Raw genomic sequence first — 21524 nt, forward strand, 5'->3', positions numbered from 1 at the left:
TGATTTCCTCTTTCTCGAAAGAGGAAATCATTTTCCCCAGTTTGCAGAAGGAATTTACCTGATTAGTGGAAAACGTTTTCCCCAGGAAGTTATTTTCCGCCCCCGACCACCGGAAAACCCGGAAAATATTTTTCCCCAAACGAACACAGCCCAAATAAATAAATAAAAGTTACAGCCTCATTCCCCCTTTCCGAAAATTCAAACTCATTGCTCCTCTCTTGCAGCAATTCAAATTCTCTTCTTGAATCCTGTATTTCTCAATTTCATTATGTAATATGTTCGTTTTGAGTTCCATATTCTGTTTTATTTCCTTAATTTAGATAACTTTCTTCTTCTTCTTCTTCTTCTTCTTCTTCTTCTTTTACATTTTCCCTACCCAATCTTGACTCTTCACAGTTCAATGGCCGAGAGCCATGAAAGCTCCACTTTTTGGTCTCCTTTCAAAAGTTCCTTCGCCTCCTCTCTCAAAAATCGTTGCCAATCAAAATTTGGTGGTTTAGTTTATCATTGATGTCTCTCCCTCATTGAACTCTGTCCAACTCGTCAATTGAGTCAACCAGGAGTGACTTTTCTGCCCATTATGTCTCTAGTCTCTTCCTCAGCATATCAATCCCCTCCCTTAGATCGTTGTTAATCACTTGGAGGCCACAAAGCTCAGCAGCAAGAGCTTTTAGTTCTTCAGCTTTCTCCTTCCAAAGCTCTATAAAACTGGAGAGAAATTACCAAGAGAATTCAGTTCTTGAATTATCGCAGAGTTTTCCTCTTCAAGGACACGCTTCTATTCCTCCGAATCTGTAATATTTTCCATCAAAGCTCGGTTTTCGACTAGTCCGTTGGAATTATCTTTCTGCAAAAGCTAGTAAACCATCTGCACATCAACCCGTATCTCATGCATCACTTTCGTATCAATCTCTAGTGCCTCTTGCTGTTGCTCTGCCTTGCCTAGATCCGATTTTGTTTTAAGAGGTTCTTCATCTCTAGAAGCTCATGCTTATCTTTTTTTCTTTTTTTCCGGCATCATAAATTGCTCGATCATAATTCTGAACTCCTGCTCAAGGAAGCCTTTACTTGACCTGAGCTTGCTACACTCCAATCCAAGTCCTCCGAGAAACGCAATCAGCCAATGTTCTCAACTAGCAACTTTTTGCTCTTCATCCCTGCTCCTTGTCAGTGACTTCTTTAATTACCCTATTCTGTCCAATGCTCCATCGGCAAGGACAGCTGAAACACGAACCTAGGCATTCATTGCCTGAGCCCGCCACCCCCTTTTTTTTTTTTGTGATGATGGTATAGGTACCATGCGGCTCAAAGGTAGACAAGCATCGTCGGTCGTCTGAAGTTCTTCTCCATTAGAACCAGTTCCTTCTATGTCTCCTTTTCCTTTTGGGTATGTACTAGTCATGTGGGGAATGTTATTTTTCTGCCTGAGTTTCCAGCTTTCAACTTTTTCTTTCCGATCAACATTTTCATGGCCATAAGAGTTCAAGTCCCTTGAGGGGTCCACAATTCACACAGGAACTGGCTGGTCTAGGATCAATAGAATGAACCGAATGCCTATCATCAGAACGGACCAAAGTTCCAGATGTTGTCCAAACAGATTGATTGTTAGGTGTAGCACGAGGGATTTCACTGTATACTAGCAGCCCATTAGTGAGAAGGGGGATTGGATGTTGAGATTCATGTCCAGAAGAAGACGAGAGATCAGAATCTTCTCCTTGCCATTGGCGCCTCATGACATTTCCTTGGGTGTAGTTAGACTGGTTCTCTAAATCATCAATACCATTTTCTTCCACTTGAGGACTCCCTTCGTGCCTTTTGTAGCGAGTCATACACTGAGGCGAACATTGATTACCATCTTTCCTCTCGTACTCATTACAGGGACGGCACAATGGGAATGCACACTCATTACAAGCAACAAAGGCATCATCATTGGCTGTGAGTCAAACAGTATCACCACAAATCTGACATAACAGGGCATTCAAGTGCATCAGGGGCTTGGGCGCGTGGACAGAGTCATGGTGTATCCAAACCAACCTATTCCTCTTATAAGATCCGGCCACCGTTCCTGCATTTGCTTCCATGAGATGATCTCAATCCTTTGTTTTTGTCTGGTAGAATTTCTTGAGAACTTTAACACACTTTACCATTTTTGTTGGAAGGTTCAGATCTTAAGACTTGTAACTTGGCCAAAAACTGGGAGTTTCTAATCCTTCAGTTAATAAGGTCACATGAGTCTTTGTTGATTTGCCCTCATTTCAGAGAAAAACTTCTGGAGCTGAAATCAATGACTTTCGTTCCATCATTGAGGTGCACATGCCCATCCATACAAAAATCTCAGTATGACAGTCCAACAAATAGCACTTATCTGTGTCGAGCAATTCTTGGTTCAATAGCTCCTTTGCCACTTCAAATAGTTTCCCCCGAGTAATTATCTTACACTGAAAAAAATTTTACAGATTGAATAATTTCCTCTTTTTGGAATGCAGATAGTGAATCTCGAGGAATAGGAGCATAGCCACCAAATAAACTTCCAAACTCACCGACATCAGCATCACCAACAAACTTTCCATTCTCTATTGTTGCCACCTCACAGTTTCCATGATGCTTATTTTCCTTAATGTAATACTTCCAGAGCTCTACCTCTTTCTTGTATGCTAGAGTTGTACCCACTGAAAAGAAATATTTTTGAAGCAAGTGTCCAATATGAACACATCATAGTGATTTAAGGATGACCGATCAAATGCGATCTCTTTAACATGAACAACACGCTCTCCCTTGCATGCAAACAAGTTAATGCAGTACTTTTACCCATTCGAAATTCCTATTTCTGACTTGCACACTCCTTCGATGGGTATAATGCATGGATTGAAGAAGGACAAGAACTTCTCTGTTTCTCGGCCTTGAACTTCCTCCCAAAATAGAATTTACCATGTGAAACCCTTGGAATGCGAACTAAGTGAATATTCTCAATGCACCATATCTCTAAACCATCCTTCGTTTCTGCACCTTGGAATGCCAAATCAATGTCTTTAGACAAACAAGACAATTTCTCTCATCAAAGAACACTCCGTAAAATTACAAGAATTCTGTCGGAGTTGAGCAAGAAAAACTACAGCCGACTGCAACAGAGGAGCTCGATATCAGAACTTGAATCGAACGGAGAAATGCGTCTCTCCTTCATTGTTCTTTGCTTCTCTAATTCAAGTTCTTTCTTTGTCTCTTCACACCTTAAAGTCTCAGAGACTCATCCTGATTTTGCTTCACCAATTTCTTTTCTCAAGTTCTGCAATTGAAGCCTAGATTCTTCGACCTTTCTCCATTCAATAGCACATATCTTAGAAAATGAAAAGCTCCTTAAAACTAGATCCTCAAAAGCCTGAAAGTCCAAGCGCATATGAACCGACACAAACTTTGAAGGAATGAAGAATACAGAGTTTCCTCCTCGGATTTGGTAGCGACGCCACCAAACTTGAAATCTTCTTAACCACTTTGGCTCTCTCATTCTTTGAGTCAGATTGATGATCATTTGGACCTAAAAAGAAACATATGTCCTAGTAACAAAAGACTAATGCGCGCTATAAACTGCTGGCAAAGAAACCTTTGATTTTATTTTATCCTTCATCGTGCGGCTATACCAGGAAGCGAGAGGGGCCCACAGAGGATTTCCTCTTTTCTTTCGTATGACTTCTGCAAGCCACACCCACCAAAAAAATAAAATAAAATCCTTCCCTCCTACAAAGACATTTTTACCCCATAAAAGAAATATATAAATTGTAAAATATGTATGCCCATCTTTTATCCTGTAGTGCTAGAAATATTTTTCTGCTTTTCTCCGAAACAGAAGCTCCTTTCTTGAATTTTCCTTTGCGATTAAACTTAAATATTTATCCACCCAAATTGAATTTCATAAACAGTTCAAACTCGAGTCATAATTTAACACTTGGAGTATTATGAGTAATAGAGGAAGTAGAGTAGAATGGGACTATAAGACATACTGAATGAGAGAGACATCACGTGCAATTCCATATAAATGTCATTTGACCAGAATGTAGTTCCAAATTATCAGTCCAAACCAGCATTTCGTACGTGCAATTTGCCCCTAAAAAATGTTGTCTCCGAGTCATTGCCTAATCAATGCAACGGCCTTTTGCATCCTGCAGCTTCTTTCTGTAAAGTTTCTTAGCATTTGGGATGTCAGGCCTGTGAGCTGCACTCTGCAGCCTCTTTGTGTCATTGCATTTGATCAGATGAAGCCTGCAGCCTCTTTCTGTTGAATTCGTTAGAAATCTGACAGCCTTAGCAGCATTGCACGGCCCACTCGCAACGACTCCACATTGGCCTTAAATCCTTTGACTAAAATTTCATCCACCAAGCTTATGCCACGGCTCGAGCAATTCTACCTTTTTTGTCACACCCCAAAACCTTTCATGATGAAGGGTGACACGGCCGTCCTTTCACCCGAAGGACGCAGCCTCAAACCACAAGAAATCCGACTCCCAAAAGTCCCAACAACATCGCCCTCGCTCTATTGGCTACTAACCAAGGAACCAGAAAGATTAGGAAAAGATAGGGGTGGGCAACCACAACTCAGTAAGTAGTGTATATCTTTTCTAAGCAGATCGAGCAACCACTATGCATACATAAAGCAATACCAAAAACTCATAATTTAAAATCCACAATATCATATACATATTCTATCAAATATGAGTTATTTTCCTTTCACAAAACTTGATACAAACCAAAAAAAATACTCATTTGATACACCATCACAATTCAATCATCAATGGTCAAGTCCATTGATTAATCTCGTCAAATCACACGTCAACGGTCTATTCCATTAACTAATCTCATCATAGAAGGCCTCGTTCGGGGTAGAGGCGCAGCCGCACTGTCATCCCTCAATCCGATCCGATATTATCCTTTTTGAGCCGCAGCCGCACTGCCATCGTTCTCAAGGATTTGCCCTAGCACAGCAGAAAACACATCGATGGTCTATCCATCAACCAATCTATTGCTCAATATCAAACCATGATCACGCATCTCGCCTTGTGATAAGGCGACCAAGATTCCCCCCTTAGCAAGGTCTCCACCTACTATAAGCCGGTAGCTCGGCCCACAATGATATCCTAGACTAGTATGCGCATACCCACAAGCCCCACATTGAGCTCACAGTGATATTGAGCACTAACACAAACTCACAACAATACTCTTCACAATTCACAAAGCCAATCCAGAATAAATAACACATTTTGGTTTTACAAACCACATCATTTAATCTTCACAATACATTTCACATGGTATTTCTCAAGCTCTTTTAGAACCCTTCATAAACTAGTTCGTAAAACAGTTCATATATATAACTTTCTCGACACCTTTCATAATTCATTTTTCAAATCATTCTCAAATGCAAAATGGTAGAAATTGCTCGATCTTGATTTTTATGCACAAAACATGCTTATTAACTCATACAATACTCAAAACTTTATTACTTCCAAGACATGAGTTTATAAATTCATAGAAAAGATAGCACCACTCACCTGGAATCCCCAAAAATCAAGCAATGACACTCACTCGAATCGACGATCTCATAATCCTAACAATTAAACGAGAATCGACGTCAAAATCAACTAAAATGCTACCATAACTATGAAACGGCTAAACGACGCTTAAACGTTAATAGGACAACTCAAAGGCGCCCACAAATTGCTCATCCATAGCGATTATCCAAACCGTCCGCAACACGGAGCTTGAGCGCGAAACTTAATTGTGCTATAACTTTCTCCACCAAACTCCATTCCAAGTGAGCTTATAGTCAAAAGAAAGCTCATTTAGAGCACTACAAGAACCGTAACTTGGCCGTCCCAAAATCGAGCCTAAAGCCGACGAAAATCGGCCTAAAAGTCACTGGTCTTGCACTGTTCACCTTGTGCGGCCAACTTCGAAAATTCATATCCGGCAAACCGAAAGTCCAAATCTAGTTCCGTAAAATCTCACGGCCTCGCAGCACCCTAAACTACCAATTCTATATATATTCACAGCTCAATGACTCAAAAATCGGGCTTCGCCGCTCGAATAACTCATAACTCCGAAATATGAGCCCTAACTTCCAAAATTACTTCGATTAGACGAACAATTGGCTCGAATACTTACCACGCGTTGCGATTCATAGTTGATTCGGCTAGTTGGAATGTCCAGGTCGGCTATGCGTGTCAATTTCTCTCTCCTCTCTTCTTTCCGTCTTTCCTTCTTCACGGTCGTGCGTCTTCTCCTGCTTTCTTCATTTACTCTGCTGGCTTCTGCGCTTCATTTGTTGAAGCAGAAATAAATTAGCTGGGCTTGGGCTTTTAAGAGACATGGCTGGGTTTTTATGGGCCCAAATATTACATTTTTCATAAAGCCCATCGATCAAAGCGGGCAAGCTCCCAAATTCCGGTTCAAGTCCAAGCTTAAAGACTATACTCAAAACAGAGAACCCAAGATGAGATCTTTTCAAGTGGCAACTTGTCAAAATCGTAAAAATATAAGCTTGAACTAGACTAGTTTTAGAGTAGTAACCTTTTTTTGGTTCTTTATCAAGAAATTGTGTTAGAGATTACATCAAAATACATATTAAATTACAAATTAGGTTATAGCTTTGCTTGATTAGCTGAACGATTCTAGTGGACCAACGGTAAAAACAAAAAGAACGACTTTGGCTTTACTCTTGAAAGACCACTGACATTAACGCGATGTTAGCAAATGATCAAGGTAATTAATTGGCTTTGGCTTTACTGTTTTTCGTCCACAGCACCGCAGTACATATTTTGCAAATAAAATGTGCATTTTCTTTGTGGGCTTGTGGTGGGTGGGCATACAGCTTCGTATAGTCTCTTTAAAGGTTTTCCCTTGGAGTTTCGGTAGAAATTGTCGTAAAAAATTTTGCCAAAGAGAAACGGAGGAGACAGACCGAGCCTAGGTCGTGGTGTTGGGTGGGTCAAGAGGCATCATTCCTTCAGACAACATAAGATACTGGAGATCTTGAGTTTGTCTTCAACTTTTGAGTATTCTCTGGATATTCTATTTTCCTTTCCTTAAATTTCTAGGATGCATTGTCGTTTTTATTATTATTTTTACTATAATATTATTGAGCAAGCATCTGTTGAGTAAAGAAAAACTCCTCCAGGTGCATTGTTCTTATTATATTCCTCTTGTAATATCAATCATGTTATAATCTCTTTTTGGCCACAATCAATATTTACACAAAATCGATCATCTCGGACCGTTTGGAGTTTATTGCAAGATTACGAGGCGGAGAGATCATGGTGCTTTGAATTTAATTCAACCCCTTCACACCATAGCTTATATTTGACGATGAGATCAAAGGTTCGTTGCTTTCACTTTCACTTCGTGACTCTTTCATTCTTACTTTTTAAATGATATTAAAGTTTTCTAGTAGCACCGACTGGTTCTTGAGGGACAGCTACGAAGATTATTGCTGTGACAATCTCTAGGATGAAAACTGGATAAGCGGCCACATACCCGCAAGAATGGTTGCTTGTACTTTTGTCTCCCGAGGAAAATTACATCCAACATTTTGAAATTATGAAGACATTACCTAGGATTTGTGAAATTATAGGGATTTTGTTTTTCAATAAAGAACTCATAACATTCCTGATTGTCCCTTTCTTTCTACGACCCATCAGGTAACATTTAAGACATACTATCAGTGTTAGGCCATTTTCCCGTGAGGAACTAGGGTTTTATCTCTGATGTGTGATCAAATCAAAATCTAGAGCCTTCACATGTCCCGAAGCATGGTATTCACAATACTAACTCAGTCAGAATTTAAATTTTAAATATTTTGCAACATAAACAATCATCGTAATTTTATTTGTGAGAAGAAGATGATTGTGGTGGCACGAGAAGTATCGGAATTCAATCTGTTGGGGCTGCTTCCACCTTCCTTGCAATGGAGTTTTCACCGCTGTCATCATCATCACTCGCACTGCGCTGATTTCTTTCAGCTGCTTTTATTTTCTACGTTCTTTAATTCCTTCACTATTAATTTAATGGGAAGGAAAGTTACCTCCCCATTTCCATCTACTAACCCTTCCAGGAGAAAACATGCTGTTTTCAAAGTTTTTTTGTTTGGTGAATCGCAGTAATAAAACCGGATATTTTCATATGTTACCTTGTCCATTATTTGGTATTTACGACATATCAGTGTAAATGAACCTAAAAATATCCAAATGGAGATTGTAAAAATCTTTTATAATTCACTGCCAAATCTAGTAAGAGAGAGAAAATAAGATCATTCCCTTTTGCGATTACGAAAAGTATAGTACTTTGACTCTCTCGCTGCTTTTATGAAACTTTAACATGAATCAAAAAGTTATGGAAGAAAAAGAGTTTCGACTCTCTTGCTACTTTTGTGGACTTTTGATGTGAAAAAAAAGAGTTACGATGGAGAAGAAGCTTCAACTCTCTTGCCGTTTTCGTGGAGCTTTGAAGTGAACTAAAAAACTATGGAAGAGTGGTGAAACTTGAACGTGAACTAGAGATCCAAAGGAGAAGGAGATGGAGATGGTAGGTATTTTTAGAAATTTCGTTGCCTCTCATTCTTTGAGAATTGGAAAGATCCTTTTCAAGTTTGAATTTATTCATTTAAATCCAGCTTCTTCTGCTTAATTTTTATTATTTTTCCATCTCTTTTTATTATTTTTTTATTCCTTTCCACCATTCCTTAATAAAAATTTTATCAAATAATAAACTATTCTACTATACCTAAAATATGTAATAATATAGATACTAAATATACTTATACAAAATATATATTATAGAGTAGAAAGAAATTCAAATCTATAAATAATAATATGAATAAATAAAAACGAAATTTATTATTTTTTGTTATTTGAATTTTCTTTTCAATATTAGAATTCAAATATTCTTTATATTTAATTATTATTATTTTAGTTTTATTATTTAAGAAGATCGTTGTTCGAGAAAAAGAGTTTGTACCGTGAATATAAGAAATCCTATCTAGCTTTTATCCCGCCTCCCTAGCGAAATAATTTTATCCTGATATACTTTATCTTGTGTTGGGTAGGATCCGAACACGGGATGGTATAAATGTAGCCTTAGGATACTAGAAATTCAAGTTTTCTCCAAATGATTGACTTGGCTTGCCATTTAAAAAACAATTTAATTGCTGCCGGACAATCAGCAACAGGGGTTTAAGTTGTTTTGGTTCCCCTGCCTCCCTCTCTGTCTCTCATTTCTCACTTTATCTGTCTCACATTCAACCTCTCTCTCTCAGAACAATTTGAGCCCATCGTCTACTCGTTGGTCCGCACCCGCCTTCTTTGATCTTTGCCCACTGGAGAGTTGTCGCCCAGGCTTGTTTAGGTTCTTCTCTCTCCGGTTTCACGCCTCTCTTCACATCTGAGCTCCCGGAAGGTAATCGCTCTTTCATCTCTCGTTAGTGTGTCGTCTCTATTGGTTCGTCGCTTTATTATCAGAATAACCGGCTGGACTAGTGTGTTTTGGGGCTCTTTTTGTCTATTGGAGATGTGGGCAGCTGCTGAATAGCTGAGGAGGGATTTCTTTCCCTCTTTCGAATGGTTGTTTCCCACAAAGCTGCTATGTCACCAGCCCAGATTTGAGTTTCGTTATTAAGGAAAGCCTTTGTTTCTGAGTTTAGATGTGACTAATCCTATGGCCTCTCTGTCTGATTGTTCGTTTGCATTGTAATTCAGTGTTAATCCTTTGTTAAACTAGATTGACTGGGCCTGCAAGCGCGCTAGATTCTATTGTGCGCAAAAATGAAAGATTTTGCTGGAACCAAGGAACACCTTTTGATGGATTCTGAGGTTTCTCTCTCTATGAAGGTCTTTCACCAATTAATTAAAAAAATGAACCAGAAAGAAAAGAGTAGGCTGGTTCTTAAGCGAAATTGTCAGTTTCAACGTCAGTCGGTTCGATTCCCGATTTCAAAAACTGAAAACGGCTATTACAGGGTAGGTTCTTAAGAGGAGTCTTTTCTTAATGATATTTTATTCAACAATTTTACCTCCCCACGAAACACTCCAAATGAATAATATTTTGTTTTCCTAAAATTATTGGAGCGGATGATCCTAAAAAGCATATTCCCTTTCACCACTAGTATTCCCTTTTCACCACTCACTCATTTTCTCCCTTCAAAGCATTGAATATTGAGGGAGCCTGTTACCTGAAAAGATAGAAAAATATTAAATGAGTAAATAAAAAAAAGTACAGTTCATAAAAAACGACAATAACTAATATATAAAGGTTTGATAATTCTTAACTATATTGCTACTTTTTACCAGCTCTCAACTAATGATAGTTTTAAGGGTTACTATCATGAAAAATCCAAAATTGATACACATTTGATAAATTTATCTCAAACTAATTACTTGACCATCAAAAAGCCTAAACTGGTACACATGTGATAAATTTATCACAAACTAATTTTTTGATTACCAAAAACTCTAAATCGGCACACCTGTGATAAATTTATCCTCCATAAGCTTTCGTCTAATTTTACCGTTAAATTTGCTGACCTGGATGACCCATGGCGACGTGGTATGGTGACGTGGCAAGTGCACACGCAAATCCATAGGGTTAATACCACGAAAAATCCAAAACTTTGACGGAAACTAACGAAAGGTAAATTTATCATACATGTACCAGTTTGGGGCTTTTGATTGTCAAAAAATTATTTTTAGGTAAATTTGTCACATATATACCAGTTTGGGTTTTTCATGATATTAACCCTAGTTTCAATCATCACGATACAAAAATACTAAAATCCATGGCAAGATACTTCTTAAGATCTTGCACACGATATCCAGTAGTACGAAAAAATAAACTAAATTATTTTTTTGACAGACATACATACATGAGAATAATTAAATAAAATTGAACTATGTGCGCTCATTAGGAGATGCACCTAGCTTTATATTACCCATATCTTACGCCTCTTTTGTTACAAACAATTAATTCATTCTTCCAAGTGCTATTAATCAATTTAATCTGACTTATCAAAAATTTAGCCGATAATCCTATTCTAGGCCCATTTTATTGGAGCACAAAATCTTTGCAACGATATTCTCAAGTTGGGCCCTCCAACACAAATGGGGACACTCACTCAACGCCATTTTCTAAAACCTTGGTCGTTTCTTAATTTTCTTCCTTGGCAAAATTATCAAAAAAGTCCTAAATTTATTGTATTTATACCAATTTACCTAAAACTTTTAATTTGGTCAATTTAATCCTAAATCTTTTGAAAATTCGTCAATGTAGTCCATCTGGCCAATTTTGACTGAAAATCGCTGACATAGACGCCAATTGTCTCGTATGACACAGTTGGTGCAGATGTGGACAATTTTTTTAAAATATTTTTTTGAAAATTTTTATTTTTATTTCCTTTTTCATTCTTTTTTCATTCTTTCTCTACCAATCGTTAGGTCTCGGCGATGGCCGTCGACCAGTGAGGGTCGCCCTCGCTAACCTCAGGCGAGGTCCCCTTCTTGGATCTAGCGAGGGGTGAGGCTCGCCGGCCTCACCAGCTTCAGGCAAGGCCGCGAGGCCACCCCTTGCTAGATCCTGGCAAGCTCGACCTTGCCGAGATTTGGTGAAGGGCGACCTCACCGTCCTAACCAGCGAGATTGAGCCTCGCCCAAAACTGTTGAGGATAGCCCCAAACTAGCCTTTGATGAGGGTCACCCTTGTCGATCATTGCCTTTGGCCAGTCGCCAGACATCACTGAGGCCTGACGACTAGTGGAGGAAGAAGGAGAAAAAAGAAGAAGAAAGAAAGTAAAATAAAATATAAAAATTACGGGTTAATATCAAGAAAAACTATAAATTGGTACACCCGTGACAAATTTACCTCAAACTAATTTTTTGACTATCAAAAACCCAAAACTGGTATATCCGTGACAAATTTACCCTCCGTTAATTTCCGTTAAGTTTTACTATCAAATAACCGTATTGAATTACACGTGGCAATTGGCGAGTGTACCTATTTAGGATTTTACCCTCTGTTTGTCACAGGTGTACCATTTGTAATTTTTCGTGATATTAATCTAATTCAACGGAAACTAACGCAGGGTAAATTTGTTACAAATGTACCAGTTTGAGATATTTGGTGGTCAAAAAAAATGTTTGGTGTAAGTTGCATGTGTACCAACTTGGGGTTTTTTGTGATCAAAAAATTAGTTTGGAGTAAATTTGTCATAGGTGCACTAGTTTGGGATTTGTTGTGGTATTAACCAAACAATTAATAAAAATTATCCACATCAGCACCGATTATGCCACATAGGACAATTGGGGTTCATGTCAGTGATTTCCCATCAAAATTGACCGGATGGACTATAATGACAAATTTTCAAAAGGTTTATGATTAAATTGGCACAAAGGCAATAGATTTAAAACTTGTTTTTGTAATTTTGAGGGTTAATACCATGAAAAATCCCAAACTGGTACACCTGTTACAAATTTACCCTTAATTAGTTTTCGTTAAATTTTACCATCAAATTGTTGAGTTGAATGATACGTGACAGTTGACGGGTATACTAGTTTAGGGTTTTACACCTCCATTTGTTAAAGGTGTACTAATTTATGATTTTTCGTTGTATTAATCTAATTTAACATAGAATAAATTTGAAATAAGTGTATTGGTTTGGGATTTTTGGTGATCAAAAAATTAGTTTGGGGTAAATTTATCACATGTGTAGAAATTTAAGATTTTTCGTTGTCAAAAAATTAATTTAAGTTAAATTTATCATAACTGTATCAATTTAAGATTTTTCGTGGTATTAACCCTGATTTTTATCTTCTTCTCCTTCTTCCATTAAATCATTACCTAATTTCTAATCGTTCAGACTGACATGGATAAAGGGCAAAGTCAGAGAAAGGCAAACAAAGGGATGCACCGTTTCGTTTCTGGTTGTCCCTTTGCGGTGCTTGTTGCGCTGTATGCTTGTACTCTATTATCTCATGAAGAAGAAAAAGAATGCAGAAACAGAGAGCACTGAGGAGCATCCGCTCCTTTGGTGTCATCTGCATATTCTATGGACAAGATATCAATCAATTTTTAATTTTTAAAATTTGAAGAGAGTAGCTCGGTAATATCATATCAGTTTAAAGTAAATAAATTTATTTTACATGTATTATTAACATGTAGGGCCAATGTGGAGTAAACAAAAGAAAATTTAGCAACAACCATTTGTTTGTATCTAGCTCACATTTCCAACTTCATTTAAAAATGTTAAACAAAATTAACATAGAAGATCACATCCATAATTACTAGCTGGTCCTTCCTTGACATCTTTCACATATTTCCGATTCCGTTTCAACTCAATTATTAACTTTTAACTGATTTATCAAATTCTGATTATCAACAACCACATAAAAACCGAACCTATGCATATATTTTTATATGAGTGCAATATGCTTGTACACAGCCTCTAGTTTTTTATAGCCCAATTAAGAAATTAGCATACTCGTTATTCGTCAGTGGACCAATCCATCGAGTTTGACTTGAGTTGAGGGTGATGTCCAAAAGAAGACAAAATAAGGACCAAAAGAATCTGCAACTGCTCCTAGTCAATCAATTACTAATCAACTCAAAATTCATGTTAATTTTTTCTTGCTAGAAGATTTCATGCTCATGCTTGTTCATAGAGACTAGTTATCAACCCTTTTTATGCAGCAGAAAAGCATCACTCCTTTCACCTTCCCCCTTAGACTGCCATGGACAAAGGGAAGAAGAGTGCAGAGAAAGACAGCACTGAGAGAGCATCCGCTCCTTCATCCGTCTCTCCGATATCCATGGGAGGAGGTGGCGAGCAATACGATGTCTACTTGAGCTTCAAAGGCTCAGATACACGCAAGACATTCACTGATCACCTCTATCGCGGACTGCTCAAGGCAGGGACTAAAACGATTTTCGTGTTCATGGACTATAAGAGCATCCCAATTGGCGAGGAATTTGGCTCACGACTTCTCAGTACGATCAAACGATCCAAGATTTCCATCCCCATTATCTCTGAAAATTATGCTTCGAGCAAATGGTGCCTCCGTGAGCTTATTCAAATCATGGATTGCAAGAAGAGCACCTCACACTTAGTGTTGCCCATTTTCTACAAAGTGGCCCCATCGGATGTGCGGTATCTAAAAGGAAGTTTTGGGGAGGCCTTCCATTCGCATAAGAATCGTTTTGATGAGAAGGATATTCAAGAAGGGAAACGAGCACTCAAAGAAGTGAGTGAGTTACATGGATGGGAATCTGAAAATTTTGCTAACGGGTACTTTGCTTCCCCCTGAACTTCTTTTTATAAGTTAGTTTTCTTATTTCGCACAAAGGTGATGAAATGTGGATGAACTACTTTCCCTACAAGCCCACAAAACATCGCCAGGATATCCCAATGAACAACCATAATGCCCCAAAGACAACAACACAAGTACTCGCCAAGATGTCCCCTAAGAACTAAACCATTAACACCTATCCCATAGTGCCCGAGAATTTTACAACTGTCTCCGATACAGAAAAGACAACCCCTCCAGCCAATAGTATCAATCACTAAACAATATGCCTAGAAAGGACTCAAATGCTCAGTCTTCCAAAGCTTGATCACCCCCAGATATAATAGACCTTATGCCAACAGGGCTTGGCTCAATTGAAGGATCAGACACTTCACATTTACCATGTCTAAGTTTGATTTCCGCCGAAGGAGCAGGGAAACCACCCCTCTTCTTAAACTTTATTTAACCAAAAAAAAAAAATTTAACCTATCTGAAGCCTTATACCAAACATTATACTTCTAAAGACTCTTAACGAGCCAGGTCCACCATTTTTTTTTCTATTTCAACAAGATCTACCTACTGGCAGAAAAGGATGCGAAAAAAAAATGAAATGACAGCTACACCATCATCATCCACTGTTATTTATAAAACCAATACATCTTGCATGTTAATTGGCCCCATTCATCCTGCACAAATTTGTGTGTCTTTTGATGAGATTAAGTATAACCACGAAGTTATCGGGAATTCATTGTTTGACAGGCATGAAGGAGAATTAGTGGAAAAAGTCATCAAAATTGTTCTTAGCAAGTTGCGACATGATTTTCAACTTGATGTTACTGAGCACTTAGTTGGAATTGGCAATCATTTGAATGAAATCAGGAATTGGGTAGACAATCCTGCCAATGCTGCTCGAATGATTGGAATATATGGCATGGGTGGGATCGGTAAAACGACTCTCGCCAGGGTCATCTACAACGAGTTGTCAAATAACTTTGAGCATCATAGCTTTTTTCCAGATATTCGAGAAACAGCTCATCGCAATGGTATTCCTTATCTACAAAATCAACTACTTAAGGATATATTGCGAATCAAAGATCAAATTATGAAAGTTGATGATGGAATTAGTTTGATCAAATCTAGATTCAAAGGAAAAAAGGTTCTCATACTTTTGGATGATATAGATCACATGGATCACTTAAATGCTTTGGCTAGAGAACCTGACTGGTTTACTTGGGGAAGTATCATCATTGTTACAACTAGAAATAAATCTATTCTTGATCAGTCCAGATTCAAGGTTGACTACAAGTATGAATTGAATGACTTAGACGAGAAGCATTCTTTGCTTTTATTTAACAAGCATGCATTTCGTATGAATAATTCTTCGAAGGGTTTTGAGGATATCTCTCGTGATATCATTTCCACTATGGGTGGGCTTCCCTTGGCTCTAGAGGTTATTGGTTCATATTTGTACGGAAAAACAAATCGAAAAGTATGGCAAGATATGCTTGAAAAATTAAGAAACGAACCCAATAGAGATGTCCAAAATATATTGAAGTTAAGTTTTGATGCATTAGAGCGAGGACATCAGGAGATTTTTCTCGATATTGCTTGTTTCTTTATTGGCAAAGAGAGCAAATTTGCCATGTACATGTGGGAAGATTGTGGATTTTATGCAAATCAAGGAATTGAAGAGTTGAAGCTGAGGTGTTTAATAAAAATTGAGAATGATGGTAAGTTAAGGATGCATGATCAACTGAGAGATCTTGGAAGAAATATTGTTTGCCAAGAAGGACCACCTGAGAGACGTAGCAGATTATGGAACAATAAGGAAGCCTCTGGAGTACTAATGGGAGGAAAGGTAACATACGGCACTCGTTTTTCTTTCCCTCTCCCCAATATTTGCATATATTAATCAGATCTATTTTAATATTTTCTGGTATGAACAAATGCTTCTACTTTTCAGTAAAAAGGTCCATTCATGATTCATGTCCATCATAGAGCAATTGTGACAAGTAAATGTGTCATAAATACTCCAAGGATGAAAAAGTCACGTGATGATTACTAAATAGAATATCTCAAAATATTCAAATTCAATGACGTATATAATGTATGTCAAGAATTTAATTTACAATAAGTTCGAAATTAATTAACTACGATTCCTCACTAAAAATCTTGTTTACTAAAAGTGTGTAATTTTCGTATTTAGTTGAAAATATTGACAATATGAAATACTACAACAATAAATAGACATGAAGTATAAACATCATAGATCAAATAACTAAAGATCACTTTGTCCACAATAATAATAGATAATAGGTGCCAATTCTAATAACTAATAATCAAACAAAATATCAACATTGAAATTGAGGTGTCAAATTTACACTAATTACGGGTGCTTACTTTCTGTTACGGCCGAATTTACTTGGTGCCCCTAGATTTGGGACCCATGTTTAATATGTTATTTCTCCTCTTTTATTTTGAAGATACCTATCTTTCCCTTTACTAGTTACATCTATATTTTCTCATTCATCTTTCCTCTTAATAGATATGATAGCGAAAACCCCTTAAGAATTGAATTTAGAAAATCGTATTATTTTTGTTAAGGTTGTATTAGATTGACCTAGAGGTGGAAATATGAGTCGGAAACCCATTTATTAACTCATTTTTAGTGTGCCCAAATTAAATATGGGTCACTTGAAATTTTGAAAACAGGTCAAAATGGGTTTGCAATGTTAAAGCCTAAGTTTATATGGATTTGCAACAAACCCATATTCGACCCATTTAAGTTATTAACGTGTAGGCTAAATAGCTTAAGTGAATCATAACATGTCATTTAAGAAAAAATAATTTTTTATTATTTAAAAAAATCGAATTTTTAATTTTCTTTTCTTTTCTTTTCTTTCTTTTTCTTTTTCCTTCTTCTTTGGCCGATCATTGGCCGTGGCAATGGCTGGCGATCGACCATAGGCGAGCTCGAGCTCGTCCAGATTGGCGAGCTCGAGCACGTCCAGATCGCAAGCTCGAGCTCGTTCGGCAAGCTTCGGGCTCACCAAAGATCGGCAAGCTCGAGCTCATCCAGATTGGCGAGCTTCAAGCTCGCCAGATGCCGGCAAGGTCGAGCTCATCCATATTGGCGAGCTTCGAGCTCACTAGAGGTCGGCGAGACTCGAGTTCGCCAGGATCTGGCGAGACTCGAGTTCGCCAGGATCTGGTGAGCTCCAGCTCGAAGCTTGCCGATTTGGCCAAGCTCACCTGTGGCCAGTCATCAGCCATTGCCATGGCCGGCAACCGGCCAAAGAAGAAGGAAAAAAAAAGTTGAAAAAAGAAAAAGAAAAAGAAAAAATAATTAAACCTTTGATTTTTTTTTTAAAATAAAATAAAATAAAGATATATAAAAATATTGAAAAATGATTTTTTTTATAAAAATTTTTAGCAATATAAATATTTCTAAAAATTTGTAATAAACAAGTTTTTTTCTAAGTTGGATTTTATATTAAAGTCTTTTAGAATACGAGTCGAGTCGGGTATGGATCGCTAGATTTTACACTACATAAATATGGGTCAAAATAGGTTAAATAGGTCAATATGGGTCGGGCTATTTTCAACCTGACTCAAATTTGACCCTCAAATTTGACCCGAACCCCTCGTTTGACACTCCTAGGTTGACCTTGTTCATCTCGTGGATTAGGTTAAGTGAATGATAAAATGAGAATTTTATTATTTCTCTTTATTTTTATCTTTCATTGCCATTGCCTTTTCCTTATCACTTTTCACTTTTCTTAATACATATTTCTTTTCTCTCAAACTCTACACCGCGGGCCTTGTTCAAACCCTACCCAAATCCTACACCCAACTTTTCCCTCCCCGCCCTCCTCACCCACCTCACACCACTACAGTCTCTCTCATCCACCTCTCTCCGCCGCTGTCACTGGCACCCGATGCCGGTGCTGATGTCCCTCGCGACACCCCCTCGTCTTCTCCTCTCTCTCTTACGGAGCTCGCAATAGCTCAAGTCAACTAGGTGGGGCTCGCACGAGCCTAGCAAGCTTTGTCATCGAACATGCAAGTCTCCCATGGCTGCGACCATGAGAGACCATACTCTGGACCATATCTGAGGCAGAGACGGCGGCGATAAGCTAGGGGTTGGTAGCCAACCGGTGATGGGATAGGAGAGAGAAGTTTGGGTTAGGGGTTATGGGTTGTTTTGGGACAAGGGTACGAAGGAAAATTGGCGATTTCTGTAGAAAAGAAGGGCTGTCAGGATGCAAGTTGATATGAAATGGCAAAATTCAATATGCAAGTTTATAAGTTCCTAAAGTAGGGTGGTATTTGATATGTAAATGCAAACTTCAGGTAGATTTTTATGATAACTTTAAGCATATATACAACAGATATTAGAACTTAATGGCGTAAAACCCCTCATCCTCTTCATCATCACCCCATATCTTCCACAATTCTTATCGTCATTCTCTTATTAAAGTCAATCAAAGCCATATGGGATTTTTCCATGATCGTCTACTAATTAAATGATCTGTTTCAAAAGGAAAGTCAAACAGTATTATTTTACTTATGAGACGCAAAAGAAATGGTGCCAAAATTATGGAAACAACCATATGCAAAACATTGAGGTCCGTTTGTCTTAGATTTTTTAGAAGCAAGATATATTATTATTTTTATTTTAATGCCAAAATTAAAATATTATTTAAATTTCAAAAGATTATCAAAAAAATTGAATCGGAGTTTAGGTGTCAACATTTAGATATGGCAAGGGTAGAAAAATGACAAATTGCGCAAGTCCAAAATTAAAAAAAAAAAACTAAAAGATCAGATACTTATCCAGATACTTAATCGATTGATTTGATACACAGGGAACTGAAAAGATTCAGGCAATTTGTCTCCACAAAGACATTGGCTATTTCCGGAGATATAGAAAGAGACAGTTTAAAAAGTTACAAAGCTTAAGGTTCCTTCATATGAAGTGTGTGGCTTTAAGTGGAAACTTTGACATACTGTTTTCTGAATTGAGATGGCTTCGCTGGCATGGCACTAAAAAGAAAAGATTGACCATATTTAACAAACGGTCTTTTTCGGCAACCAGTTTGCGTCTGCCGAAATTAGTGGTGCTAGAGTTGTCAGAACCCTGGATCACAGAACAATGGAGAGGATGGAGTTCAATTATGGTAAGACGGAGAAAAGACATCATCTGAGATTTTTTGTTTGTTTTGTTTTGTCGATCAACTCATTATTCTCCTTTGTGTAGGTGGCAAAGCGGTTGAAAGTTCTCAACCTTGCAGATTGTGCTAATATAAGATGTACTCCTGATCTCTCAACTTTCACAGAGTTAGAAATTCTCATATTGAGAAGTTGTTATAGACTAAAGCAAGTACACCCTTCTATTGGCAAAGTGAAGAGCCTTGTTTCTTTGGACTTGAGTCACTGTTGGCATCTCAAGAAGATACCAGAGGAAGTGGGCGAATTAGAAGAACTAAAAGAACTTGAGGTAGTTTGTACTCGTATTACAAAGATTCCTTCGTCAATCGGTTCTCTGAGAAAGCTGGAGAAACTGAGTGCCTGGGGTTGCAAGTCATTGAGAGAAATCCCTAGCTCAATTGGGAATCTTTCTTCTCTCCAACACCTTAACCTAGGTCATTGTCAGGCATTAAGAAAAATCCCTAGCTCAATTGGGGATTTACAGAATTTGCAACATTTGGACATGAGTTATTGTGCGATTGAAAAGTTACCCGGTACTATCGGAAGGTTGCAAAAACTGCAGAGTCTAATTCTCACAAAATGCAGTAGTCTAAAAGGGGTTCCAAGTGAAATTGGTGAGTTGTCTTATCTCCAAAAACTTAGCATATGGGGCTGTTTCAAGCTGCGGTCGTTGCCAAAGCTTCCTTCCAGCTTAACAAATCTGAGCATCTCCTGTCAGAGTCGCAGGTTGCCACAGGTTTCTTGCCTAATCCACTTGGAAGTACTCGATCTTTTTAATTGCAATATACTTGAATACATCCCGGAGCTTTCACAATTAGATCATCTAAAAGAGTTTACAATAGGAAAGTGCGGTTCCATTGATAGATTGGACCTTTCGCAATTAAATTGCGTGAAACGATTATACGTAAAATATTGCGATAATCTAGTTGAAATTCAGAGACTAGATAATTTGGAGTTCTTGGAGGAGATACATATATCACATTGCAAGTCCATTGAAAGGCTGATCCTTGTCGAAGTACGGTGCTTGAAGAAATTCACAGCTAGTCATTGTGACAATCTAGTCGAAATTCGAGGTCTTGATAGAATGGAGTTCTTAGAGACGTTGGATATACGTTGTTGTGGGTCCATTAAAAGATTACCTGACCTATCATGCTTTGCGACCCTGAAAGAGTTGAATATCAATGGCTGTCGCAATCTACGTAGTGTTGAGAGCCTCGAGAGATTCTTGTTTTGTCGAAGCATATACATAGAGGAGTGCAAATCCCTAGAAAAACTACCAAACCTGTCGAAATTTAAAAATTTAGAGACTTTCACGTTGAAGTGTTCGCTTCATGTTACAGAAATTCCTGGGGTTGAGAAATCAAGATCTCTAAGGCACATGGATATCACAGGATGCAAATCAATGCAAACTTTGCCAGATTTGTCGGGATGTAAGAAGTTAGGAAGTTTAGTAGCACGAGACTGCAAGAAACTTACTCAACTTCGGGGACTTGAAAAGTTGAATATTATTTATTTGGATATTTCTGGGTGCGACTCATTGGAAACAATACCGAAGTTAGCTACAACACGCGTCATGAGAGAGTATGGAAGCCAGCTATATGTAGAGGGCAATCGAAATATTATATTGCAATGATAATGATGTAATACATGTTATACCCATATTACAATAATGAGACGAGCCATCTTTCCTTTACAAAGGTAAATAAGCAGTAAATTACCCTTCTTCTTTGAGATTGATGACCTATTTTTCATCACTATTTTCTTTTGACAAGAAGGTTTTCCTTGATAGGGTTCCATACTTTCCTAAGCTCCTAGTCTTACATAATTGAAGGATTGGGGGAGTTGGTCGTAGAAGCTGACTTGATGAATAAGCCAAGATCAAAATGTAGACCCAAATGTTGGTCTACACACAATAGAAGGCATTGGTCATCTTCCAGAGTGAGCAACAAGAGTAATACTTTTTTGAAGCTATATTTTATAAGAATGATTTGCTCCACACTAGGTATC

General features: G+C 37.9%; 1 protein-coding gene across 9 annotated transcripts in view; it reads left to right on the plus strand.

The window, feature by feature from the left end:
- LOC115690992 (TMV resistance protein N-like) overlaps positions 1-21524 on the plus strand; it is an 86843-nt gene that overhangs the window by 64453 nt on the left and 866 nt on the right. For 6 of the 9 annotated variants that reach the window (XM_056309131.1, XM_056309132.1, XM_056309133.1 and 3 more), the window contains 2 exons: positions 19567-21215; positions 21307-21468. In XM_056309131.1, coding sequence (XP_056165106.1) covers positions 19567-21150 — 1584 coding nt within the window. In that variant the 3' untranslated portion in view covers positions 21151-21215; positions 21307-21468. Of the gene's footprint in view, positions 1-9258; positions 9436-13713; positions 14309-15065; positions 16165-19174; positions 19487-19566; positions 21216-21306; positions 21469-21524 lie in introns of those variants that run through there. The other 3 variants (XM_056309138.1, XM_056309137.1, XM_056309130.1) reach the window with 3 other exon arrangements.

This window comes from Syzygium oleosum, unplaced genomic scaffold (genome assembly GCF_021117445.2).
Source record: "Syzygium oleosum isolate NSW1041296 unplaced genomic scaffold, Sole_v2.1 Sole_v2.03, whole genome shotgun sequence".
Taxonomy (NCBI): domain Eukaryota; kingdom Viridiplantae; phylum Streptophyta; class Magnoliopsida; order Myrtales; family Myrtaceae; genus Syzygium; species Syzygium oleosum.